The sequence below is a fragment of the Sebastes umbrosus genome, chromosome 3, assembly GCF_015220745.1.
Source record: "Sebastes umbrosus isolate fSebUmb1 chromosome 3, fSebUmb1.pri, whole genome shotgun sequence".
NCBI classification, from domain to species: Eukaryota; Metazoa; Chordata; class Actinopteri; order Perciformes; family Sebastidae; genus Sebastes; species Sebastes umbrosus.
In genome coordinates this window covers 39,959,531-39,987,477 of record NC_051271.1, presented here as the reverse complement: position 1 = coordinate 39,987,477, position 27,947 = coordinate 39,959,531, and the positions used below count along the sequence as shown (strand labels likewise).

The window sequence follows — 27,947 nt, the reverse complement described above, 5'->3', positions numbered from 1 at the left end:
GTCCAGGGTGCCCAAAATATTTGAAATTTTCCAAAAGGGCAAAACCTTTGGCCCTACATTAGTGGGGGTCATGCAGTGCGCGGGGGTATGTAAGCCATGCTCACTTTTGCCTTGTTTATTATGTTAATGGAGGTGTTGTGTTTTTGTGTTGCAGATAAGTTGGATGCAGACTACATCAAACGTTACCTAGGCGACCTGACCCCCCTGCAGGAGAGCTGTCTTATCAGACTTCGCAAATGGCTACAAGAGACGCACAAGGGAAAGGTAAAATAAAGCAGAATAGCAATTTATAGGTATGAGGAACTAAGAAAACTTACTGTCCAACTCCTGAACATAATCATTATCAGGGATATATGCAGAGGTTGTTGTAGATTTTGAATGTTTTAGTCTGACAACTACTTTTTCCATGCTAATATGGCTAACTGACCTGCTGTTTGCTGCGATACCTATGGTCTACTTAATACAAGATTTCTATGTATGAGATTTTTTTATTTTTGAAATAGATGTTTTGATGCCAGAATCAATATATTTGCTTCATTTGAGTCTATGTGGAGGTAGAAGGAAGTTACCACTTTTATTGTTGTAGTCTGAGTGTAACGTGATGTCATATCCGTTCCGTATCTGTCAACCAAAACAGCCGAAATGAGAAAGTAGAAAATGGCGGACGGTCCACCGCGTGAATATGACCTGCACCCCCGCATTTTAAATCCGGAGTGGTAAACACGACACATCCAGTAAAGGATGGAAACACTTTGGGTTTCACACATTGACAGGAAAAGCAGAGCTAGACATCATGGCTAAAGCTGCATGCTAACTCTGTCATGGACAGGAAACGTTATCGTATCGCGGTAACGTGCGGTCAAGCCGGCCGTCACTCTCATCTCCGTGGTCAAATGGGCAGACACTACAACTGTAGAGCACCCAGATACTGACATTTATATTAAATGCATTCAAACGGCCCCGATGGAGCTGACCATGGATGGATAAAGAGAACAGAGCTGATGGGAGAGCTAGAGACAGATTTGTCAAAGTTCGCAGAAGTATACATGTGTGACTACGTCTGGTTTTCAAAATAAGGTGTTAAAAAACGGTACTGAATTTACAAAATACATCTATGGAAATAAGATTGATTGGATTATATTCACCAGAAGTATAAAACATTACATGTCCCATTACATTGTTTTATTTATTAAAATATTCTTTGATTTTTGGGTTGCTGGAGAAAAATTGATACATGCCTTACAATGACTGATATATTTGACTTCAGGACATCTCTGACTACATACATGCTGAAAATCAAACCTTTTTACTGTATTAATTTAGAGATTTTCCAAAGTTAAAGTCCCTAGAAGAAGATGATTCAACTTTTCCCCTCCATGGTCTAGTGTTAAAAAAGTTAGTATAAATTGTAATATCCAATCCCAATACTTAAAAATCGCAATACATATGGAATGGGCACCCAAGTATCGTGACGGTGTCGAATCACGAGCGAGGTGTATCGTCCCAGCCCTACTATTTGAATTAACCAACTGACAGTAACATTAGCCGTGTTGTGAACGTTATGAAAGCTTTTGTTCTGTTGTTATATTTTCAGTAATTCGTTGACAAATGGAGTACAGCTAAAGCTCTCCCCTCACTATCCAGATCCCTAAGGACGAGCACATACTGCGTTTCTTGCGTGCCAGAGACTTTAACATGGACAAGGCGCGGGAGATCCTTTGCCAGTCGCTGACCTGGAGGAAGCAGCACCAGGTGGACTACCTGCTGGAGACCTGGAGCTCACCACAGGTCCTCCAAGACTACTACACCGGGGGCTGGCACCACCATGACAGAGGTAGGACCTGACAGAGGAGACCAGTGGGTGCATTTCATTTAAAGGGATAGTTTGGATGTTTTGGAGTGGGGTTGTATGAGGTGCTCTCCATCAGTGTATTACCTACAGTAGATGGCTGTCAGCACGCCCCCAGTATGACTTTACAATCTCACGTGTGCACACATACGGAAACGTACGTACACTCATAATTTATGTAGGCCGTGTCAGAGCTGGCTATACTTGTGCTGTTAACTAGAGGAAGACCACAGTTCTCCAGTTTCTTATAGACTCAAGTTACACACACCACATGCACTAAAGTCATTGTTAGCAACCCACAGCCTTCAGCCATGCAAATGAATTAAACATGAAGCCAATTTGTCCCAAATGGCTTACACACACTCCCATTCTTCATTTTGCTTCATGCTGTGGATTCCTTGTTTAGAACTAGAGGGTGATTGTTGACAATATAAATCCAATTTAATTTAGACATGTTCCCACATCAGAGAACAGTTTGTCTTCCCATTTCAGTCTTTCCATACGTTTTTGTATGGGATCAACAGAGACAAAACCTTAAAGCATTTCTCAGTGTATACATAGTCACTCATTGTCTAACAACAGCAGAACAGACTATGCATGGAAATGTCCCCATGTAACATGCAGCCTTGTAGAATGTAAATTGTGTGAGTGATCATGTAAATGTTTGTTTTACTGCTCTAGATGGTCGTCCTTTGTACGTCCTGAGGTTGGGCCAGATGGACACCAAAGGACTGGTCCGCGCTCTCGGAGAGGAGTCTCTGCTCAGACACGTATGTAACACAAACGCACTTCAAGCTTGCACGTATCACCGTTTATCAATGTAGGTCAATAGGTTTATATGTCAGGCAGTCGGCGGTTGGATTACAGGTTAGGGAATTAATGTACATTGGCATGATTTCTCAAGTGTAATAACACCAGGAAGTATACAGTACGGTACATGTATAAATAGTCTGCTTATTTATAAGGTTGCACTCACTGTACGCTCAGGTTCCGAGTGTGAGAGCCAAATCCTCAATAGACCACTGAGTTCATGTTGTGTCATTTCAGGTGCTGTCTATTAACGAGGAGGGTCTGAGACGCTGTGAGGAGAACACCAAGGTGTTTGGTCGACCTATCAGGTAAACCTTCAGTACAGATCAATGCAGAGCTGAAAGAAATTATGTGATTTTAGTGGATCAACAGAAAATGAATAGGCAGCTATTTTGATAATCAGTTAATCGTGGAAGTAATTTATAAAGCAGAAATGCCTCTAATGTCTCTAGCAGGGTAGTACCCAATGTCTTTTTTTTTTTTTTTTTTTTTTTTTTTACATTTGAAGCTTCTATTGTCGTCAAAATATATGACCTCAATTTGTGATTCTTTGGATTAAATGAGTTAGTCTTTTATTATTATTATTATTATTATTATTATTATTTCTTTAATGAGTATAACTCATAACTCCTCCCTTTATGTGCGGCAAGCAGGAGAGCAAACAGTTTTTTGACTACAGTGAAAATATTGTTTTTGAAAGGCTAAACGCCAACAAATATGGATTGAAGCATTACTTGAGATAAAAACGTGAATTTTGAAAATGATTACATCTATCTTTTTTTTTTTACAACGATCTGGAGTTATTGGAAATATTTGGATCTCAGAAGTCTGAAACAATCCTACACAGCCACCACTGGAATCTAATTCTACAGATAGTATAATACTAATAATATTAGTGTGGCCTAATCTTTATCTGCAACTGTGCAGAAATACTGTGTTTAAACACAATGCACACATGCTAAAAAAAAAAAAAAAGAGGTACGAAGCATTCAAATGTTGATTTAGAACTTAAATGTCAACGTTATGAATTAAGTTTCGAAGCTTACAACTATTACAGCGCTAGTCTCTCGTTACAGCTTCTCAGATTTGTGGATTTTCTGCTTTTCTTTGTTACATATCATTGTAAATTTATATCTTTGATTTTTGGACCGTTAGTTCAACAAAAAAAGCAATTTGGAGACGCATTTGGGTCTTTGGAATTAGTGATACATATTTTTCACATTTTTCTGACATTTTATAAACTAAACTAAACAAAACTCAGTATTTATAGTAAAGGTACAGTGTGTAGGATTTGGCGGCATCTAGTGGTGTGGCTGCAGTTTACAACCAGCTGAATAACCATCCGATCACTCCTCCCTTTCCAAGACTGCGGTAACGTGAGCCGCCGAGTGTAAACCGTGGTAACGCTGTTCGCCTCGCTCAGAGGCCATCCATACCATAATAACAATACTTTAGGACCAACGGAAGTCAGACTGCGGCTGGCGGTACCACGGTTTTACACTCTGCAGATCACGTTAACAGTTTCACAAGAATGTCGGATATCTACGGCGGCCTTCAGGTAGCGTAAAAAACATGAAAGGCTCTCTCTAGAGCCAGTGTTTGGTTTGCCCGCTCTGGGCTACTGTAGAAACATGGTGGAGCAACATGGAGGACTCCGTGAGGAAGACCTGCTCCCTATGGAGATATGAAGGACTCATTCTAAGCTAACTAGTTTCAGGTGATTATACACTAATGAAAACATAATTCTAAATATTATATTCCATTTCTGCTAATAGATCCCCCAAAATCCTACACATTGGACCTTTTAAGGATTTTGTTTTGCCACATGCTCATACAACATGTGCAGTAAAGTGTAAAGGTGGCATACTGTTAAAGCTGTGCTAAAAAGGCTAAAATAAAGAATACTAGTTTGGAATAAATCATTTGAATATACAGAGGACAGAGTTCACCTTGCTGATTTCCTGACAATTAATCAACAACAATTGATCAAAAAAAGAATCTATATAATAGTTGTAAAGTTAAAGTTACATTAATGCAAACTTCTCAGTAAAAGTGTCGTAAAAGCTCTAAATGTGGATTCATAGAAACGCAGGATTTATTTAATGGAAAAGATGAAAGAAGTCCTTCTGTTTGGACTACCAAAGCAGCATGCTAGTCTGTGGAATTCAGTGATGAGTGAGTCCGGAGGAGAAACATCTCCCTCGAAATGGAAAGAATGCACAAGGCTCTGTGAGTGCATTGATTCAGATGGAGAGAGTGAGAGGGAGGGAATGGAGATGGTATCTGTCAAACAGGAGGAGGTGGCTGGGATAAGAGCCACGCAGGAAGGCATGTGAACTATGAGTGGCTGTCACGTCACAGCCCTCAGCCAGCGCAGATAGAGGGAAAGAGAGAATGTGGTCCAGAATTAGCAAGCGTTGCCTTCACCACTTAAGCTTCACTTCAGGGTGACAGGTGCTAAGTGGTCGGAAAGAGGCTATGGCCCAGTTGTGTGTGAGTGTGTGTTTGTGCCGTCTAATCCTCTCTTCCTCTTCTGTAGCTGTTGGACGTGTCTGGTTGATCTGGAGGGGCTGAACATGCGTCACCTGTGGCGCCCGGGAGTCAAGGCGCTGCTGAGGATCATCGAGGTCGTGGAGGCTAACTACCCAGAGACTCTGGGACGGCTGCTCATCTTGAGAGCTCCCAGGGTTTTCCCTGTTCTTTGGACACTGGTAAGAACCAGGAGGGGGTACATACTAGCTTAAATAATGGGACATAGTCTTCTCACAGTACCAGTTTGTATAGATATGTAATAGTGGGTGGTCCACCCTCATTTTCATAAATGGAGACAACATAAACAATACCTCACACTATAACAGCACTATGGCCTTAAGAAGAACCATAGAATTGACTGAAATGTGCCTAGCTTTACAAACTGGTAAGCCAGTGTACAACCACACCAAACACGTACATCCTGCTCTGCTCTTTGGTATACATCAAACCGGCAATACGTCCTCCAGAGTAGGCTTGCACGTCCACTCCCCTTTTGGGGTAAAACTATCCCGTGTCCCTCGTAGACAGGAACCGCAAGAAGAAGTTGAAACAAGTCTCCAAACTTCTACTTTAAACAATCCGGTAACAGTAATAACACTCTGCTAAAGAGTTGCTGTGTAGTTGCACCAACAATAAATACAAAATCGCTGATCTCCTATTTATTCCCCTGCCGTGTCCTAAAAAAGATATAATAGGGGGGCTTTATGGCTCCAAGCTATAGACCAGACCAGCATGGCTTTATGGCTCCAGGCTATAGACCAGACCAGCATGGCTTTATGGCTCCAAGCTATAGACCAGACCAGCATGGCTTTATGGCTCCAGGCTATAGACCAGACCAGCATGGCGTCCTCTCCGAGGCTGCGCTCCCTTTTGGGGAAAGAAACTCGCTGTCACAGGAGAGGAAATGATGAACAGCTGTTGTGTAGCAGGTTAACGAGGCTTTCACACTGAGATCTGAGGCTCATACGATACGTGAATATTCACTGTCAGTGTGCTAAATGGCTAATTGATGCTGGTGACAGTGACTAGCATGACTAGCTAACGTTAGCTTGAGTCTGAGGCTGCTGCAGTGATACAGTCATACATTAACGTTATAGCAGCATCAGACTGTCGTCTCCAGCCTATAGATCAAACAGTTGGTTATTAACACGTTGGTTATTTACAGACAACACTTAGCCTAACGGGATTCAGTCAGATATGTAGAGATGTCTGGATCAATATCTGGTCACTGTGTTGGACAGGGGAAGACTGAAGGGACATGGTGGCGATCGACCTTCATTTATTAAGGTATCATGAACGCTCAGGTTCAGTCAAGGTCGCAAAATAATTATTAGACATGTGTATAAATCAAATGTTTGGTTAACAAGAGATGAATGCATACGAAGTTGTCAAAATTACAATCCAAACATGTCACATTGCATTCAAGTCTATAGGATCATCTGTTTTCTTTAAGAGGGGGCGTGGCCTTAAGTTTTAACGAAGTAGTTTTCTCACCATCTCACATTTTTGCTATGGAATAACTAGGATACGGCCAATTTGATTTGCCTATAGAAAACATCCATGTCTGCCTCTGCCCTTAGGTGAGTCCATTCATTGATGAAAACACCCGCAAGAAGTTCCTCATATATGCTGGCAATGACTACCAGGGTCCTGGAGGCCTGGTGGACTACATAGACAAGGAGATCATCCCTGACTTCTTGGCAGGAGAGTGTATGGTGAGTGTCAGATGAAGATTTAAACTCTTAGCTCATCATTAGAGAATATGATTTAGTTCTGAATATGAACTTTTAGACACATGACACTACCCACACTGAGATCTCCTTTGCTGACCCAATTCTATGTGCGTGTTTGTCTGTGCGCATGCTCTGTAGTGTGAGGTACCAGAGGGTGGCCTGGTTCCCAAGTCCATGTACCGCACAGCCGAGGAGCTCGAGAACGAAGATGTCCGCCTGTGGACCGAGACAATCTACCAAAGCGCCAGCATCTTCAAGGGAGCTCCACACGAGGTGAGGCTCAACTTAAAGAACCAAAGTGAGCAGAAAAGATGGAAAGCCTGTGGTGATGTTTTATATGAATATGTAGGACATGACAACAGAGAGCTGCCTGATGGCTCTCATGGAAGTTTTTTTGAAAGGTCTGCCATCTAGTGGTTGTATGTGGTAGACGACTTCTCTGTGGTTTTTGGATTCAGATGTGGCTTTGAAACATAATCTGTGTGCAGTGACATACAGTTAGTCAGGTTACATAATTCATACCAAAGGGAGAGATGCATCGTCATACATAATCACACCTCTGGAAATGGTTTTGGTTTCACGTGAATGAGCTCATGTTCAGTTTTCTCTCGCTGCTCTTTGTCACTGACAGAGTTTTTATTTTGCCACATTTAGCTGGTGCTTAAATATGGAGCAACACACAATTAATACAAGAGTTTCAATTAGTATACCACTGTTATGAATGACTGTAATAAAGAGTGTAAGGTTCATAGCCACAGTGCTCTGGCATTTTTCCTGTCACCAAGAAAGGATGTATGTAAATAAGAATAAGAGCTAAAGAGATAGGTAAAGTCCTTCATTATACTTTGGTTTAGGGCTAGGCAATATGGTTTATATCTTGATATATGTTTTGGCTATATTGTGATACACAATATATATCAGACCTTTAACTGATATATTATTGAGAATTATTCACTTTTGACATAGCGTTTCTATTTTAACCAGCGCAGCTTTTCTAGCCATTACGGCACAGATTTAGCAGCCCAGGAAACTCACAGACCAATTGCATGCATTGTAAATCTTCTCACGTGATGCTACTCAGCCAATCAAATCTGTGCATTCTGATAATCAATGCGACTCGCGTCAGTGAGTGAGATATACACACACACACACACACACACACACACACACACACAGACACAGGAGAGACGAGACAAGAGACAACAGTCTGTGCCGGCTGCTTAAAAAAATTATAATTAATATTTCGATTTGATGTTGGCGATATAGTCATTTACTATATCCCACGTAGAACAAGCTGCAATACGTCGAGTACATTCGATATAGTGCCCACCCCTAGTTTGGTTTAGTTCTTGTGCTTCTCTCCTGAAACATCTCTGAATTTCTGGCCCACCCTCCCATGTCTGTCTCCCCTTCCTCCCTCCCTCCCTCACTCCCTCCCTCCCTCCCTGCCTCCCCCAACCAGCTTCTGATCGAGATCATCGATGCCTCCTCAGTCATCACCTGGGACTTTGACATGTGCAAAGGTGACGTGGTTTTCAACATCTACCACTCCAAGCGCGCCCCCCAGCCTCTACGTAAAGACCCCATAGGAGCCCACGGCATCACCTCCCCAGTAGGCAACAACGTCCAGCTCATCGACAAGTCCTGGACGCTGGGGCAAGATTACAGCATGGTGGAGTCCCCGCTCACCTGCAAGGAGGGCGAGAGTGTGCAGGTGAGGTTCCAGGATTGTGAACTGTGTTTTTTTAAATGTATTTCATGGGTTGTTCTTGCTTGTCAGCCATTGACGTTGCCTGTACTATTAATCTGTCTTCTCTTCAGGGCTCCCATATTACGCGGTGGCCAGGTTTCTACATCCTCCAGTGGAAGTTCCACAATATGCCGGCCTGCTCGGCCACCAACCTGCCCCGAGTGGACGATGTGCTGGCCACCCTGCAGGTCTCCTCGCATAAATGCAAAGTCATGTACTACACTGAGGTGTTGGGCTCTGAGGACTTCAGGTTAGTAACTGAGTGTGTGTGTGTGTGTGTGTGAGAAAGACAAAGATACATTTGTGTCCATGCTATAAACATGAAGTGTATGTATGAGTCCATATTTTGCTGTTTCAAATGGATAGATTGGATGTTTTGAAGTGGGGTTGTATGAGGTACTTATCCATAGTCAGTGTATTGCTTATAGTGTTGCAGGGTATACCAATGCTGGAAAGGTATTTCAATACCCTGCCGTTAAAAACGATACAATACCCCATTTTATTAGTACCGATACTTTAAAAATGACAGTGTTTTAATACAAGTCGTGAGTTGGGTTGATGTGTGACAGCAGAGTCGTGTGTGTGTGTGCAGCTGTTTTAGAGGACAGCATTAGGATACAGATCCCGCGGGAGAGCAGGTGGTTATAACTTTCGAAAAATAAACTGTAGTGACAACCAGAAGGATGGAGTCAACAAGTGAAGTTGTAAGAAGATTAAAACAGGTCTTGAACCGCTCACCGGCTGCACAGTCCCGCTCTGAGCTGGTGTCTCCATCAGCGGAACTCCCCTCAAAAAAACAAGGAAAATAAAAGTTGCTCTGATTACCGATCACATGTACCAATAAGATTAGATTCAACATCTTTTCTGAATCTGTCCAAGCATCTCCTGTAACTATGCAAACACATAATCCACCAAAGAGCACACGTTAAAGTATTATTTGACCGTGTGTCTCAGTAACGTGAAATGGACAGAGAGAAAAAGCTGTCCAGTGAGAGAGACTCCTCTCTCTCTTCACACCACTTCGACACAACACAGCTCTTTCTACAGTTACTGTGGTGTCTTCCTGATTTTAGCAGCTTGTCTCTCATCGACTTCTCACAGAACTGTTGTGGGTTTTTGTTTTGGAAGTCTCTCGCAGTCTCCCATGCTACAATACCACTCTCTGCCTTAACTGTTACTGATGCACCGGCAGGGGTTCTGTTTTTTTTTTTTAAAGCCTTATTAAATGCTGTTAAATGTGTTATATCAGAATTAGAAATACTTTATTGATCCCCGGGGGGAAATTACCGTCGTTCCATTTTAGAATAAAAATATATGTAAACGTAGAGAAGTTCTAAGAAAAATAGAAATAAAAATAGAGATAAAATGTAAATGTGTGTCAATCAAATATAAATGCAAAAAATAAATGCAAATATAAAATTAATTATCAAATAAATAATAAACTTAAGTATAGGGGACATCAGATTACTGCATACCTTTTAATTAATAAAAACATAATTTTAAGTTCCATATTCTGTCATATATGATTCCATTACTTTTCCTGATGTTTTTTTTTATTTTTTACCGTGGTATCGTTTCAGTATCATATCGAGATATTTACTATTCAGGCAGGGTATTGTATCAAAGTCATAATTTTGGTATCGTGACAACACTAATTACCTACAGTAGATGGCGGTCGGCACGCCCCCAGTTTGTAGAAGGAGTACCAGCATGGGAGCAAGGCAATGTACTGCTGTGGACGGGGGCAGCAGCAAAACGTATTTTATACACCCCCGTCCACAGTACTCCTGTCTGCTACTCCAGACTGGGGGCATGGCGACCGCTATCTACTGTAGTAATACACTGACTATGGATACATACCTCATACAACCCCACTGAGAAACACCCAAACTATCCCTTTAAGGGGTTTTACCATGATGTTGTGATAGTTTTACTTTCAAACATTATTCCTTTATGACTGCTCAGTTTTCACTCCTTCCTACTTTCAGTTCCCCCCCTCTACAACCTACCACATAGTGCCACGTATGACATTTGATATTTGAATGAATACAATCTGTAATGTTGCTAAAATGACACGATGAGGAGCCTTAAGAGCATCATGAGTTTTCCAGGCCCAGAGTTTTGAAATGCTTCCCTCCCTCAGAGACTCCTTTAATCCAGCTCTTTCTGTCCAATCTGCTCCTGTTCTATCGCTCCCAACCCTCTCCTCCTCCTGCTCTGTCTTCTTCCTGTGAAGAACGGCTTGCTGCGATGTGCAGAGTTTGTAAGTGGCTCAGTGTTTGCCCTTTATCTTTAGCACTAGCTCATTGCCATTGCTGCTAACTTGACCAGCCCCCTCCCTCCTTGGCAGTCACGCTTCTGATGCAGCAAAGAGATGCTTGTTTGCATCTGGTCTTGCTTATGGCCTTTGTTAGCACTTGTTAACAGGATGTTGTTGCACTGAGACTTCTTGCTGGCTTCAGTCGCCCTGCCTGCATGACTAACAATATCAGGAATCCTAGGCTGGGTTAAGTTCAGCACACTAGTGCTCCACTACTGTATATCCAAGTGTGCATCATACACCAACACGTGCACTTGTATACCTACTTACAGACATTTCCTATTCTTCACTTATCCATTTGAACTACCAACTTACTGAATCTCACTTTGCTTTTAGTGCACCTGCTGTTCATTTGACTTTGGCTTCTGGAACAGACTTGAGATCACCATCTAACTCATTCTAGTAGCATTTAACAGGATGTTTAACTAATGGTTGACACATCTGGTTGAGATGGAAATTTCTAAACATCCGAAACATTTTATTTAACAGCAATATATTTTTCTGTCTTATCCCTTTAATCATATGGTGACCCTTTGGTTGGGTTGGAGCCACTGCAATAGGATGGCTTATAACAAAGCACTACACATATCACAATACTTCTACAGAAACTAGAAGTTGGCCGATAGAAAATTAATTGATTAATCATTTAAGATGATTTATTAAGCAAAAATGCCCAAAATGTGATTGTTCCAGCTTCTCAAAAGGGATGGTTTGCTGATGATTCTGGCTGTTTTATATCACATTCAGTGTTTTTAATAGGGTTGTCAATCGATTCAAATATTTAATCACTATTAATCGCATGATTGTCCATAGTTAATTGTGTCTAATCACAAATTTATCACACTTTTTTTTTTTTCTGTGCAAAATGTACCTCAAAGGGAGATTTGTCAAGTATTTAATCCTCTTATCAACATGGGAGTGGACAAATATGCTGCTTTATGCAAATGTATGTATATATTTATTATTGTAAATCAATTAACAACAGAGAAAAATTACAGATATTGTCCAGAAAACCCTCACAGGTACTGCATTTAGCATAAAACAATATGCTCCAATCATAACATGGCAAACTGCAGCCCAACAGGCAACAACAGCTGTCAGTGTGTCAGTGTGCTGACTTGACTATGACTTGACCAAAACTGCATGTGATTATCATAAAGTGGGCATGTCTGTAAAGGGGAGACTCGTGGGTACCCATAGAACCCATTTACATTCACATATCTGGAGGTCAGAGGTCAAGGGACGCCTTTGAAAATGGCCATGCCAGTTTTTCCTCGCCGACATTTAGCGCAAGTTTGGAGTTATTTAGCCTCCTTGGCGACAAGCTAGTATGACATGGTTGGTACCGATGGATTCTTTAGGTTTTTCTAGTTTCATGTGATGCCAGTATCTTCACTCTAGCTTTGGTTGAGCCCACTATAACCTAGGGATGTCACGAGAACAGATGCTTCGGTACCAAGTCGATGCCCAAATTCTAAAAAAGTGACTGTATTCTTTTTCTACAGTAGCGAAGGTCCCGTACGATGCCTGTAATGGTCATTGGTAATGATGTGACCATGAGGAAATGTTCCCACCGGTTAATAAACTTGTGACAACACCGGTGTCACCGATTACACTGGACATTTTACAAGAAAAGATGACGGTCAACATGTGCAGAGCGCTGACTCTGATCTTTACTGTCGGGTGGCGGTGTGTCTGGCCTCTCCGGTAGAGCTTTTGCTGTGGGGCTCTGCTGCGGGGGTCTACCTGGCACCGCTGCTCCGTGCACACCGGCTGTGACGGCTCCATCCGCCACGCATAACTCATTAACATTATGGTTCCCTTATAGCATTTATATTAAACGTGAAATATTGCCAAATAGGTGCGTTTGCTTTTCACTTCGACAGTAAATCCTCTGCTCCTGCTCCTGCTACTCTGAGCTGACGGACCAGATGCATTCATGGTCAGTATGTAGCGTCCGTCGTCTGACTATCGATTGATAACATGCCGCTGATACGCCAAAATGAACAAAATGGGTCAATTATTTTTATTAATTACTTAAAGGCTTTTGTAATGTTCAAATATTTTTGATAAAAGAGTACGTGTTGAATTACATGGGATTTATTGTTGTTGTTGTTGTTTTTACCGTGGTATCAAATTTGGTATTGAGAATCGTGGAAATTCACTTGTATTGGTATCGACTACTAGATTTCTGGTATCGTGACATCCCTACTACAACCTAAGAATTTAAAGAAATTAGTGGTGTTGAAACAGATTTGCGTTTGACAGCCCTAGTTTTTGATCAATGTAGGCTGCTTGGTGTTTTGTTTGGATTAACGAGTCAATATACCGACAACATGTACATTTTTGGTAATACTTTCTATTGGGCTTTCTATAATGCAGTTTGGGGCAAGTCCTAGTCAAGTCAGCACACCGACACACTGACAGCTGTTGTTGCCTGTTGGGCTGCAGTTTGCCATGTTATGATTGGAGCATATTGTTTGGTGCTAAATGCAGTACCTGTGAGGGTTTCTGGACAATATCTGTCATTGTTTTGTGTTGTTAATTGATTTCCAATAATTAATATATACATACATTTGCATAAAGCAGCATATTTGTCCACTCCCATGTTGATAAGAGGATTAAATACTTGACAAATCTCCCTTTGAGGTACATTTTGAACATATACAAATGTGTGATTAATTTGTGATTAATCGCAATTAACTATTTAAATCGATTCACAGCCCTAATAAAAACATTTCAAGACTTTAATTATTAAAGTCAAATGAATGTAAAAAAGACAGAAAAGAGAACAAAATGCTTGATGCATTGCTGTAGGCAGGAATCAGAACACCAAAGGCTTTTCTGGTTTTGCATGTGAGATAGATCTGCTTCTGCCCTCAACAAAACACCCTGAACTTCCCCCACAGCGACATACTTTACTGGAACAAACAAAGGATTTGGCATTTAGCGATCCTCTCACACTTGAACCTTTCTATCTGACACACTGTTGGTTGTTGCAGCCTAGGGCACAGCCTGAGCGTAGCGTGCCACACAGAGTGAGTCAAACCTCCCTCCTGTAGGTTCGACCCGGCTGCATGACTCTGCATCATGAGCACGAGTCGTGCACACAGAATGCATTCCGTTAGTCAGCTGCATACACTGGAAGTCTGTGTCCGCTCACATGTTCTCCGTCTCTTACCTCAGGGGTTCCATGACCAGCCTGGAGTCGAGCCACAGCGGCTTCTCTCAGCTCAGCGCCGCCACCACCTCCTCCAGCCAATCGCAGTCCAGCTCCATGATCTCCAGGTAGAAACTGGACGCTGAGGACTTCAATCCCCTCATCCAAACTGTGTGTACAATTTAAAGGGCTGATTTTGCACAAAGGTGATATATTTTTTGTGCCTGGCATCTCTGCTAGGCAGCAGTTTGAATCAGAACATTAGCAGAATGTTTGTTTGCGTGGAAAAGGTTAAAAGGTCGGGAGATGAATCGCGGTGCCTTTGTGGCACCAGAAGCTGAAAGAAGCAATATCCTCATCCTCAGAGCTACGGGACCGGATGAAGACACTGGAGGCGCTGTTACATATATGCATTTACATCTACACCCACATGGACAGTGCTGAGACGACACAGACCTCATTCATGTGCGCTCTCTGAAAAACTGGATGCGCTGTTACATACATACACACACACATGAACACACACACGGGCGTTTGATGACATGCAAAAATTGAGTGTTTGCCATATTACCAGAGGGGTTTGTTCAATCTGGTGAATTGTTTATAGGTCAAGTGTGGGCGGGCGGGGTGAACTCTGAAATGGACCCGGGTCAAAGATCACCTGCAAATAATTAGTGTTTGGATGGTCATGGAGCTACGGAGTGGGTGGAGCTTACTGAATCACAACAACGCAGACGGTGTTCGCAAAGCTGCCAGTTGGCGGAAAAAAAAGGCTCAATCCCAACGTCCACACTCGCAGACTCACAGACTTTGAGGCGCAATACCGCAGAGTCCGTGAAGGTTTAGGGCCGTTCCACTGTCAGAGCGTCAACTCTTTGAGGACTCTCTTGCAGACATTTTGAGCCCTTTAATAGCGTTGTGACGTTAAACACAGGGTTAGAGGCAGCCAAAAAAACAATTAACAATTAACATGAATACCGCACATGGGTGTTCAGCCTGGCATTTTTAAATTTAAACAGAAACATTAAAGCAGCAGTGGGTAGGATTGGAGCAAATATGATTTAAAAAAAGTAATTTTATAAAATGGTTATTATATCCTGACAGTAGTGCATGAAACAGGTAATCTGAAAAAAATCATTACTCCGGTGTCCTCCACTGTCCTCCGGTGCTCCTAACGGCATCTGCGAGATTTCACAGACTGGAGGAAAACAACCAATCAGAGCCGAGCTGGAGCCTGCTGTCTCTGAGCAGCTGTCAATCACTCACAAACTGTGATCAAACGGTCAAACTAGGCAGCGCTGATCAAATATCAATCAATATTCTGTTGCTGTAATGTCTATTTCTCTCCTCAGATGTTCTCAGAATCATTTTGAAGTGTACTGTTGAGCTGTAAAATGAGAAAGTTTGTGACCCGGCAGCCATGTTGAGATCAGTTGAGGAAATACCAAGCACCAAGATTTTTAGAATATTCGTTACTTATAAAAAAAATCGAATAATTAATGCGACTATTCGTCCCATCTTAAAAAATATATATTTCCCTTGTATTAATTCATATTATTCGAATAATATTCAAATAATACCCAGTGATTTTCGAATAATATTTTTGCTTGGAATGCACATCCCTACCGCCCACCAGCCGGAGCACAGCCAATAGGAACGCTCTCTCTCTGAAATGACCTGTGATTGGTCAAAGTCTCCCGTCACAGGCTAGATGTTCTAAAGCCTGAAAACAGAGCCATGAGGAGGAGCAGAAGTCTAGTTTTCTCTCAGAACACTTGAATTACAATATGCTGAAAGGTTATTATGGGATTTTCTTCCCAATGATGCCAAAAACATTCTGCCTACTGCAGCTTTAATATTAAGAATTTAAGATGGAACATAAAAAAAAACATGAAATCAGAGGAATGTAAGCATTAGACTATATTACTCACCTGGTTTATTCATCAACCATTTCTTTTAATTTTGCTTAATGAAGTTTGACAAAAACAAGTAAATGGATTTTTGACAGTTGCCTCTCGTCTCGTAGGGTAAGAGCCTAGAAGACCGTCAAAAACGTCAAATAGGCACTAAAAATGTCAAATAAATACTCACAATTGGTGTTGTCAAGGTAACGTGATATGTCGCTGCAAAGTATTGTCCCATTCATACTTATATCATTTCAAACCCTTGCAAGCTCTCCAACTCAAACATTTCCCAGTTGACATCAGTCAGGTCCCTGAGGGTACATTGGGATTGGGCCTAACGTTCTGATATTTCCCCGCGACCGTGTGAGCTTTCTGTCATTCATTTTCTCACCTCATGTGGCGAAACCCCACCCGTCCGTCTCGCGAGGGCTTTATCTCAACTTGAAAAGCATTTGATTATTTGACCTGGGTCTGACTCTTAGCGAAGTGAATCCGCTAGAAGCAATAACACGAGTATGACTTTCTACTGTGTGAAATATTTCTATTTATCATTAAGATGTATGTGGACGATCATGGGTGCTGATTGGAGATGAGCTTTTTGTTGTAAGGTAGACGGACGGTGACGGCAAACTGAGCCAGTAAACGACAACAGTTCTGTGGCGCCGCCTATATTCACTCTTGGTCTCCGTTACCATTCTGTCGGGAGAGAAACAAAAATAACTCGCAAGCTTTTCTTCTGGACACCTTGGAACGACCACAGTTTGTCTGCTAGGGATGCACCGATCCGACTTCTTCAGTCCTGATACAGATACCTGGGCTTTGGGTATCGGCCGATACCGAGTACCAATCCGATACCGGTGTTTAATGAATCAGCTGTATGCCTCACTGTGTGGAAGTGACTGGAATCATGCTTTTATGTGTAAGGCAACATCAGTCTTGATTTAAACATCACTTTCCTAACTTTGTAAAACAAAATGTAACAAATAAATACATAGATATACATTTTATTATTTTAATATTTATTATTAAAATAATAAATTGTGCCCCAGCAACATGGTCATTTTTTTTCAAAATTAACAAGAATTACAATTCAAGTGTAAAGATGTTTTAATGCAGCCACAAATTGGTTAAAACTTAAAGAGAAATCCAAATTCCAGTATATAATGCATATAGTATATAAACATAGAATTGAATTGAATAGATCGGCCCCGCTGTCATCGATACCCGATCCAGCTATTTGAGTCAGTATCAGCCCGATCTCTGATCCGGTATCGATGCATCCCTAGCGTCTGCACGATTGAGGAACTCAAGTCAGAATCATGTGGTAAAGCAGATGCCTTGTCACTGATCATGTGCTACTGATTGACTAATGCTCGCCAACCAATGAGATGCCTGAGTCTGGAGGGTTGTGATGTAATTGGGCAGAACCGCCATCATTCTCTAATTATTTCTCAGAGTGATGTAGATTTCAGCGTGCATTATGGATGAATGTTAACTTTGTGATTATCATTTGACGGTGCGCCAGTAGACAACATATTGATACTGTATTGATGTGCTAGTGTTGGTTGGAGTTTGTTACTGTCTTTTGGAGGCGAGTACTTGATGGGTGAAGCAGCGTGGTGTGACTGCATGCTCACGTGGTGGTTGGGTTTACAGATTTATTATATAAGAGTTAAGATATAGCCATTTTAAGAGTCATGTGTCAATAAATACCATTTTAGCCTTTGTAAGCATCACTTAGAAACATACCTGCTTTTTCAGGGTCACCACTGTAATAGATGAATTGTGAACTGAATGAACATTTCTAAATGCAACACATCCATGCAACAGGTTTTAATACGGTTTATTTGGGTTGAATAGCATCGATGACTAGATCTGACTCCCTGTAGAGGGCAGAAATGATCGCCAATGCCAAGAGTCATTCTTGTGCTGTTGCCATGGTTACCGAGTGCAGCTGACAGCAAAAATATATATTTAAAAAAAAAAAAGTCAGAGGCTTTCTCCTTATATCGGAATCAGACTCCTGAAAATACTGGCCCTGCCTGTTGTTGTTTTTGATACATGAAACTGCTTGTTTTGTAACTATAAATGAAAGGTCAAGGGTTAACTTGTGGTAACTATATGTCATTATCTGCAATAACATGAAATGCTTTACTGAGAAAAAGGACCTCCTCAGATTGTGGGCTATTAAAGTGTGTATGATGGTGTAAAAGAATGAATGTGGGGATAAGAGATGTTCAAATGTGTGTAAAGGCTCCCTCTGCCCCTCACGGCAGGCCACTTTCTTCCCACTCTCTGAAGCATGTCTGGTTAATCCTTCAGGAGGCTCCATTTCCATTTCTTCAATGGTTCCACTGATGATGAAACAAGAAGCATCAGTTCCAGACCAAACTACTCTTCTACTTCCCTTTGTCTCTCTTTCTCTCTATCCACTCTGTCACTTGTACACTCCAGTTTTGCTTTCAAACACTTCTCATTGCGTATATCTTAGAAAGCAGAGTGGACCTTGAGTGATTGAAGCCATAGGCATAAAGAAGTGTTCTCAGATCAGATGTTTTCATTTCAATTCTTTGTTCCACATGCCAGACCACTCCCATGGTCTGCGGTGTCCTGCCTCTCTGACTTCAGCTCTTACGGCGTGCACACTTCTCATCAGGATCTTATTGACATATGAGGGCTATAACTGTTTGTCTCTACTGTTCAAACACTTCCATTATCTGTCTCTCTGCTCTGACGTCGTTGCATATCTTCTCTTTACCTTGACGTGAGGAATTATGTAAAAAAGTAAGTGTTTGGATTAATGACAATATGGCGCCTTTACATTTTTTGAAAACATTAAACTTGAATTATGAGAAAATACATGCACTTGTGTCACGTTCATTTTTGTTTTCCTCATGTCTTTGCTAGTTTTGCTTATGTGATGAATGAAGTTAAGTACATATTAACCCTTATGCATTACTAGAGACATGTTTTGGCTTTTGACTGCTAATGCATATGGCATAAATTCTGGCAAGGGTGTGAGGTTATTTTTTGGGATGCAAGTATCTGACTTTTCAGTCCAGATATCGATATAGAATAGTGATACCTGGGCTTTAAGTATCATCCGATACCGAGTACTGATCTGATACTAGTGTTTAATTAATCATTTGTATGCCTCACTGTGTGAAAGTGACTGTGATCATTCTATTAGGTGGAAGGCAACATCAGGCCTGATTTAAACATTGCTTTACTAACTTTGTCAAACAAAATGTAACAAATAAATACATAGATAGACATTTTTATTATTTTATTATCATTATTTATTATTAAAATAATGAATCGTACTCTAGCAACTTGGTAAAAAAATCTTCAAAATTAACAAGAATTACAATTCAAGTGTAAAGATTTTTAATGCAGCAACAAAACTGGTTAAAACTTAAACAGAAATCCAAATTTAATTGAAAACTTTACGTATATATATGTATATGTATACAGTATATAAATTCAAATACAGCAAATAAAATTCCGACTGATGATCTGAAAACTTTACATATACCGATCAGCGGTAACATTATGACAACCCAAGCCGTCAGTAGCAGATCCTTTAAGTCCTGTATAAGTTGTGAGGTAGGGCCTCCGTGGATCGGACTTGTTTGTCCAGCACATCCCACAGATGTTCCGTTGGATTGAGATCTGGAGAATTTGGAAGCCGAGTCAACACCTCCAATTCACATGATGTAAAAGAAAACGTGATTCATCAGACCGGGCCACCTTCTTCCACTGCTCCGTGGTCCAGTTCTGATGCTCACGTCCCCATTTTAGGCACTCTTGGGCGGTGGAAACGGGTCAGCACGGGGCACCCTGACCGGTCCCCATACACAACAAACTGCTCCTCACTGTGTGTTCTGACACCTTTCTATCAGAACCAGCATTAACTTTTCCAGCAGTTTGAGCTCCAGTAGCTCTTCTATTGGATCAGACAACACGGGCCAGCCTTCGCTCCCCACATGCATCAATGAGCCTCGGGTCTGACCCTGTCGCCGGTTCACCGGTTTTCCTTCCTTGGACCACTTTTGGTAGGTCCTGACCACTGCAGACCGGGAACATCCCACAAGAGCTGCAGTTCTGGAGATGCTCTGACCCAGTCGTCTAACCAGCACTATCTGGTCCTCGTCAAAGTCGCTCACATCTTTACGCTGGCCCATTTTTTCTGCTTCCAACACAAAGTTCAAAGTTCAAAATGTTCACTTGCTGTCTAATATATCCCCTCAACTGCCGGGTGCCATGGTAACCAGATAATCCATGTTATTCACTTCACCTGTCAGTGGTCTTCATGTTATGGCTGATCGGTGTATATAAACTGGGGAAAAAAAGTTAGTAAACTTGTGTTTGGTGGATTATTTTTCTGTTGTTACAATGCTAATTGTCATTGTATTTTACATCGTTGGACAGCCTGTTTATTTACCTTCACAATGATGTCCAACTTGTAAGGATCATGCATTTGTGGGATGAGCAGCACAGCTGATTATGTGGGTACTGATTGTCTTGTAACACATTTAGTGAGTAACAGAAGCTATTTTTATTGAGCCCTGTCCTGGCATCATCACAATCAATTTCCGCCACTTAGTCCATTATCAGAATCAGAAATACTTTAATAATCCCTGTGGGGGTAAATTACAGTTGCTCTTGTATAAACATAAAGACATGTAATAAAAGAGAAATAAAGGAGTATGTAACATTAAATGATGTACATAATTCTACAATGTGTACATAATGCTACAATATAAACACTATATATGTAAGAAATATAATTACTAAAAATTCAAAATAAGAAAATGAGAATATAGGAAATATGTACAAATATTTCCATCAAGAGGTGCAATAAATAACAAATAACCTCAGAGCAAATAAATACAAAATGCTTATAAATAAATACAAACAGAAATTAAACAATAAAGTAAATTATTTTTAAATTAAATTAAATTGAATCAATTAAACAGATGATATAACTGACATATATATATATATATTATATATATATAAATGTAATAATTTAATACATTTTTTAGATAATTGTTTTTCAACAAGGGTGCAAGGAGGTGCTATGTCAGTACTGCAGTAGTGATCAGTGTAATTCGCCCTTCTGGCCACTAGATGGAGGGATGTACTAGCTCAACACCACACTGACGTCACACGAAGGCCCCGCCCTCGCAGTGACGTCATTACACGGAAGCAAAGCAAAACATTAATATAACACGAGCGCTGGAGCTCGCGCTGCTTCTGTCAGTTCAGTTTGACTTCTTAAAAATCATTTTTCAGCCGCTCGTGTCTCATCAACATCACCAGACTCACACAGATGTCCGCTCCTCCTGCAGAAGAGCTGCTGAAACAGTGGGAGAGGTCAGAGTGCTCTTCTCTCCTTTATACACATGGACTTTATACACGAGCAGAACGTCACATGAACTTTCTACAGTAGCCGACCGTCACATGAACGTTATACAGTAGCCTAACGTCACATGAACGTTATTCAGTAGCCGAACGTCACATGAACGTTATACAGTAGCCTAACGTAACATGAACGTTATATAGTAGCCGAACATTACAATGAACGTTATACAGTAGCCTAACGTTACCTGAACTTTCTACAGTAGCCTAACGTTACATGAACGTTATACAGTAGCCTCACGTTACATGAACTTTCTACAGTAGCCTAACGTTACCTGAACGTTATACAGTAGCCTCACGTTACATGAACTTTCAACAGTAGCCTAACGTTATCTGAACGTTATACAGTAGCCTAACGTCACATCAAGTTCAACTTCTATCGCTGGAACTTGTCATTGGCTAACCTAAAGTATTTGCTTGGTAAAAAAACAAAGTGCTCCATAAGGTGCTGGCAGCTGTTGCTACACACACTGTGTGTGTGTGTGTGTGTGTGTGTGTGTGTGTGTGTCCTGGTGTTGTAAGTGTTGTGCCAGCAGCTCTGGACCTGTGCCACCGGTCCTCAGCAGCCATTGATTTGTGAGTTTGTAATGACAAGGCCAGTGATAACACCATGATTCCATATTATGTCCTTATGCTGCCTGCCATCTCCAGCTCTGATTTGTGTGTGTGTGTGTGTGTCTGTGTGTGTTTGTGTGTGTGTGTGTGTGATTCATCAATCACAACACAAAATTGTTTATCATTTAAGGAAAGTGGCCTCAACGGTGCAGTTATCAAACAATAATTGAAGAAAAGGGAAATGATGAAAATGTATGTGAATTAGGGCTGGGTGATATGGCCTAATAATAATATCAATATTTTTAGGCAATATCGCGATACACGATATATATCGCAATATTTTCAAATATCCTCTAAGCACTTCATAAATGCATACAATCACACCAATATGATGATTATTGTAGTCCCTGCAGCATATGTCTGCATTAAACCCTTCTTGTTGATATTCATTAGTGCTTTCTGTTGGAACAATTTTAATCTTGCATGCAAAAAGGGAGATCATAAAAGGAAATCACAAGTTCAATTTAACAAAACAGTATTCACTTTAACCAAATAGTTATCTTGCAATACATGCTTTATATATTTTGCTAAATACACACACACACACACACACACACACGCGCGCGCGCGCACACACACACACACCGTTTTTAATACGTGTAATAAGTGTAAAGTAACGTATTGTTATGTTTACCAGTAAGCTGTTATAACATTGCTGATAATAAAAAAAAGCTTTTCAACTACGCTAACCGGCGTTGCGATGTAGGTGTTTACAGCAGCCGTGATTTCTTTCCATTTTGCACTTTTTTGTCGTATGGGATTGCTTTGGAAAGCGAGGAAGCCAGAGTCATTTTGCTTCTGGGCTGGTTCTGGCTGCTTTGGTCGTGTTTCTCGCTACCGTACTCGCTTTGCTGCTTCAGTTCTTCGCTTTCTCCGAGCTCCGGGCTTTTTCTCTTCACTGCTTCCCTCCATAAACAAAAAACACGCCGGCCGATTACGTCACACACTCGCCCAGGAGGTCTGGATGGGCCGATGGTAGCGGAGTCTGTGACGTTTGTATCTGTGTCTGTGAGAGGGAACCGGGCTGCCGTAGGAGAGAAGGAAATACCAAAGCGAGTCTGATGCCGGCGGGGTGGGCTTAAAAACATCCATGACAATTTGTAGTCGATGTTCGCGATTTAGTCATTTTATATACCACGCGTGGGACGAGCCGCGATACATCAACCATATTCGATGTATCGCCCACCCCTAATGTGAATGTAAAAATCGAGTGATACATTTTGAATTGATTTGATAAACTTGATTGACAATTTTATTTGAACCAGTGTTGCTCTGATCATCAACTGTTGACCGTTCATCATTCACACACACCCAACTGACATTTATCGTTTACAGCACGCAGTGTTTGTTACTTCTGCCCAAAATGTCAATCAGAAAACCATGGGCCACTGACTACAGTGCAGGCGAATGTCTGCACAAAGTCGAGTGTTTGATCGGGCTGCCACCAAATGAGACAGTTTGTGACCCGACAGCCATGTTGAGATCAGTTAAGTTAATACCAAGCACCGCCCCACCAGCCGAAGCACACCTTCTCATTTTACAGCTAAACAGTACACTACAAGATGATTCTGACATCTGAGGAGAGAAATAGTCATTACAGTAACAGAATATTAATTCATATTTGATCAGTGCTGCCTAGTTTGACCATTTGATCAGCGTTCACGAGTGATTGACAGCTGCCTCCGTTGAATGAACAGCCAATAGGAACACTCTCTCTCTGAAATTACCTGTGATTGGTCAAAGTCTCCTGTCACGGGCTAGATGTTCTAAAGCCTGAAAACAGAGCCATGAGGAGGAGCAGAAGTCTAGTTTTCTCTCAGAACACTTGAATTACAATATGCTGAAAGGTTATTATGGAATCTTTGCCCAATGATGCCAAAACCATTCTGCCTACTGCAGCTTTAACTATAAAAGAAATCGGGTCAGTCACCATGAGAATGATAGCTGTTGCCACTCTCGTGTTCAGATTTTGACATTTACATTTGGATTAGTTTAGCTTGTGCCCTGCTGTGATTGGACTGTTAGACTCAGGTGTCTGTCCTCTCCGTGCAGCGAGCAGGCCCGTCTCAGACAGCAGGTGGTGGAGGAGGACACTGAGGACTGGCAGAGGAGTCCAGACTTCTCTGGCCTGGAGAGAGTCGGAGGAGTGGACCTCTCCTTCATTAAAGGAGATGATGTCAACGCTGCGCCCCAGCTGGTGGTGCTCAGCTACCCCGACCTGGAGGTGAGCTGTCCCCTCCCTGTACCCAGAAATTACAGAGGAACTCAGGAGTCTATGAGCTCTGTCGTCTGGTTGGTTTTGGCAGCTGCTCAAGTGAATTCAAATGATACACCTAGGGCTGACAATCGATTAAAATATTTAACCGCAGTTAATCACATGATTGTCCATAGTTAATTGTGATTATTACAAATTAATCACACATTTTCTATCTGTTCAGAATGTACTTTAAAGGGAGATTTGTCAAGTATTTAATCCTCTTATCAACATGGGAGTGGGACAAATATGCTGCTTTATACAAATGTAAGTATATATTTATTATGGAAATCAATAAACAACAGAAAACAATATATGATATGCTCAAATCCTAACATGGCAGACTGCAGCCCAACAGCTGTCAGTGTGTCAGTGTGCTGACTTGACAGCTCTACCTGTAACCCACGTAACCCATATTTACATTATTTGAAGTAATTTTTCCATCTTGCAAAGTTGTATTTGGGTTATTGTAGGAGGAAAACAGGAGGATCAACAATATAAAACCCAAGACAAAATGTGCTTGTAATATGTTATAGAAATGCCAAATGCATTTTAATAGTGCATTTTCCGTACCATATCATGAAGGGATTATAATTTCACTTTGAAATAAAAACAAAAAAATACATCCAAACTCAAAGGGGCTTTTGAATGTTATTGATTCATTTAAAACAGCCTTCTAATCATGGCATGCATACCCTCTCATAGATGGGATGCAATTTAATATTCTTAACCCAAACAGTTTGTGGATGTCTAATCTCATCCAACCTGAGCACTTAAAGCAGACTTGCCATACATAAAAGGTGATATTAATACACGGGAGAGCCGAGATTTAATATACAATACAGCTCAAGGTCGAATCTTGTTAAACCGGCTGTTGTTGAAGTGACCTGGCACTCACCGTTTAAATTTCATTATACTGTTTTGTACAGCCTTTCACAAGCAGTCTTCCTCTCTGCTAGTTCTCTTTGCATTAACATGGGCTGCTGGCACCTTCTCATTATATAACACATTATAAGTAATGACATTTGTCACATCCGTTGCTGATACATGGAACCAACGAGGCTAATGAAATGTTGTTTAGCTGTTCAATACTGGGATTATGTTCGCAGCATGCTTTCTATTTACTCTAACACTGCCACCGAAGGCCACTTGTGACACAATATTAGTACTTGTAACATGATGCAGTGTGTCACAGAAAAAAGGCACTTTTGCCATACAGTTTGCATTTTAATAAACTAGCTCTGAACACACTTTTTAAACTGTACATGTGAATATCATTCCGGCTATGAACGACTCTTTATAAAGATTCTGGCAATAATACTTTCCCACATAACAACCAGGTGTTTTATCAGCGCGGTGTAGCAGAGGGGGCTGAAGGTCACTGCAGTCAAAAATACCACATTGACATATCCTGAATGATAGCTGACATTCTGATAGCTAAATCTGTTCTGAAAACGTCCTTGTGTCGAGGTGTCATGGACTTGCCTCCGTGCACCAACGAGAGTTTTATTTGTAGTCGTTGCTGGTTGGCCTTGATAAGAGGTGTTTGTATCTGATGTTATAGCATCTAAGACTGGAGCACATCTTCTCACTGTGAGCTGAAAGGAAACTTTTTCAAACTGGTTTTGACTCCTTAATATAATTTAAACGGATGAGTTATATAAAAATTCCCCCCCGTACAGTCATAAACGGAGATATTAGCTCTAGAGACCAAAACCGTTTTTTTGTACCAGGCTGTAAACATGTTTATTTCTGCTGTAAAGTCGGGCATTTTAACATGAGGGTCTACGGGGATTGACTCGCTTTTGGAGCCTCAAGTGGCCACTCGATGAACTGAGTTTAAAAATGAATGATAACACGTTAATGCAAATTCATTTTAACGCCACTAATTTCTTTAACGCATTAATGCAACTTGCGATTTCAGAGGTTGTAGCGGGCTGTTGGAGTGAAGATATCGGCATCATATGAAACTAGAAAACTTAAGAAATCCATCGGTAACAACTATGTCATGCTAGCTTATCGCAAATATTTCTCCAAACTTGGTGAAAAATGTTTAGCGTGGAAAAACTGTCATGTTCCATTTTCAAAGGGGTCCCTTGACCTCTGACCTCCAGATCAGTGAATGTAAATGGGTTCTATGGTGTACCCACGAGTCTACCCTTTCGGTCAGCACACTGACACACTGACAGCTGTTGTTGCCTGTTGGGCTGCAGTTTGCCATGTTATGATTGGAGCATATTGTTTTATGCTAAATGCAGTACCTGTGAGGGTTTCTGGACAATATCTGTCATTTTTTTGTGTTGTTAATTGATTTACAATAATAAATATGTACATACATTTGCATAAAGCAAGCACATTTGCTCAGATTAACTATGAACAATCATGCGATTAATCGTTCATTACATATTTTAATCGATTGACAGCCCTAATGAATACACATTAAAAAAATATTTATAATTCCATACTAACTGAAATTTACAAAATTTCTTAAATTTTAATTGAAATTGAATTGAAATTTTTAAATGGCAATAACTTCAACAGGTGTTCATGCTTTTACATTAGGAGAGACAATAACTAGAATGATAACGTTTTTTTTTTTTTGTGTGTAGTGTGTGGTGTGTGTTGGTGTGTGTTGGTTAGAGTGACCGTCAACCAATGAGAGAATGATGACATCGCTGCTCTCTGCAAATTGTTTCAAATGAACGATTGGCTCTAGGAAAGGAAGTGTGTTTTATGTTGAGAGAAAACTAAGGGCATTATAATATTACATGCACGACAGGAGCAGCATCATCATGAAACAGAAATATAGAAATCTCTTGTGTACTGACTTTTTCTCTCAAAGCAGAACAGATTTTAACAGAGCAGATATGTATAGCCAGGTTTCCACCAAAAGTTCTTTTAGTCCCTGAATTACTTTTCAAAGAACTAAAAGGTTCCTTCAGCCCAGTCTGCGTTTTCAGCGCAGTATAAAGACCTGTGAAGATTATGCTAATTAGTCCGCTGAAGTATGAAAAGTAACATGACATTGAGACGACGGTGCTGGTGGTCACAGCAGTAAACACACTCTGCAGCCTGCATCTCAGTCGAGTCCACCTGGGAAACAATCAGAAAATAACTTCTTCCTCTCATTCACAGCACCGCCGCACTACACCTCTGCCTTTGAAATGAGTCAGGAAGCGACAGCAGAGCCGAACTTTACTTTTAATGTTATCAAACAAAGAGAAATGCTCTCCCCTTCGTGGTCCTAAATCCATACTAGAGTACTTCCTTGTTTCATATTAGGTACGATTTGATCCGTGTGTGCCCGAGTACGATTGCCCCCCGCACTCCCCTCTGGTCATCCTTCACATTAGTAAAGTTGTTCCGTACCCGAGTCACTTGTGTCATCATCACGTGTATTTGTTTATGTGAGATCAGCTGTTCTAGTGGCGGAAGCATCGTAAAACACTTCATTCAAATTGGACAGAAACTAATCAAACTCACCACTACCGTCGTCGTTACTCTTTCCAACAACCACCGAAATAAACTCTTATTTCACCGAGTTTGATGTGAAAATATGCTGACTCTACACTCTGGTCCCCCCCCGCTGTCTCTCT

The 27,947-nt window shown here is 41.0% G+C and overlaps 2 protein-coding genes across 4 annotated transcripts in view; both read left to right on the top strand.

Annotated features, from left to right (window-relative positions):
* Nucleotides 1–15,281, top strand: part of si:dkey-237i9.1 (SEC14-like protein 1) — a 51,117-nt gene extending 35,836 nt beyond the window's left edge. For 2 of the 3 annotated variants that reach the window (XM_037761402.1, XM_037761382.1), the window contains 11 exons: nt 155–264; nt 1,645–1,834; nt 2,531–2,619; nt 2,897–2,967; nt 5,199–5,370; nt 6,772–6,906; nt 7,063–7,197; nt 8,387–8,638; nt 8,746–8,924; nt 10,911–10,937; nt 14,181–15,281. In XM_037761402.1, the coding sequence (XP_037617330.1) occupies nt 155–264; nt 1,645–1,834; nt 2,531–2,619; nt 2,897–2,967; nt 5,199–5,370; nt 6,772–6,906; nt 7,063–7,197; nt 8,387–8,638; nt 8,746–8,924; nt 10,911–10,937; nt 14,181–14,286 (1,466 nt within the window). In that variant the 3' untranslated portion in view covers nt 14,287–15,281. The remainder of the gene's footprint in view (nt 1–154; nt 265–1,644; nt 1,835–2,530; nt 2,620–2,896; nt 2,968–5,198; nt 5,371–6,771; nt 6,907–7,062; nt 7,198–8,386; nt 8,639–8,745; nt 8,925–10,910; nt 10,938–14,180) is intronic. The other variant, XM_037761393.1, reaches the window with a different exon arrangement.
* A 5,968-nt stretch (nt 15,282–21,249) lies between these two features.
* Nucleotides 21,250–27,947, top strand: part of LOC119483481 (endonuclease V-like) — a 94,950-nt gene continuing 88,252 nt past the window's right edge. Inside the window, 2 exon segments of the mRNA XM_037761590.1 lie at nt 21,250–21,437; nt 24,150–24,321. Of these exon segments, the coding sequence (XP_037617518.1) occupies nt 21,394–21,437; nt 24,150–24,321 (216 nt within the window). The 5' untranslated portion in view covers nt 21,250–21,393.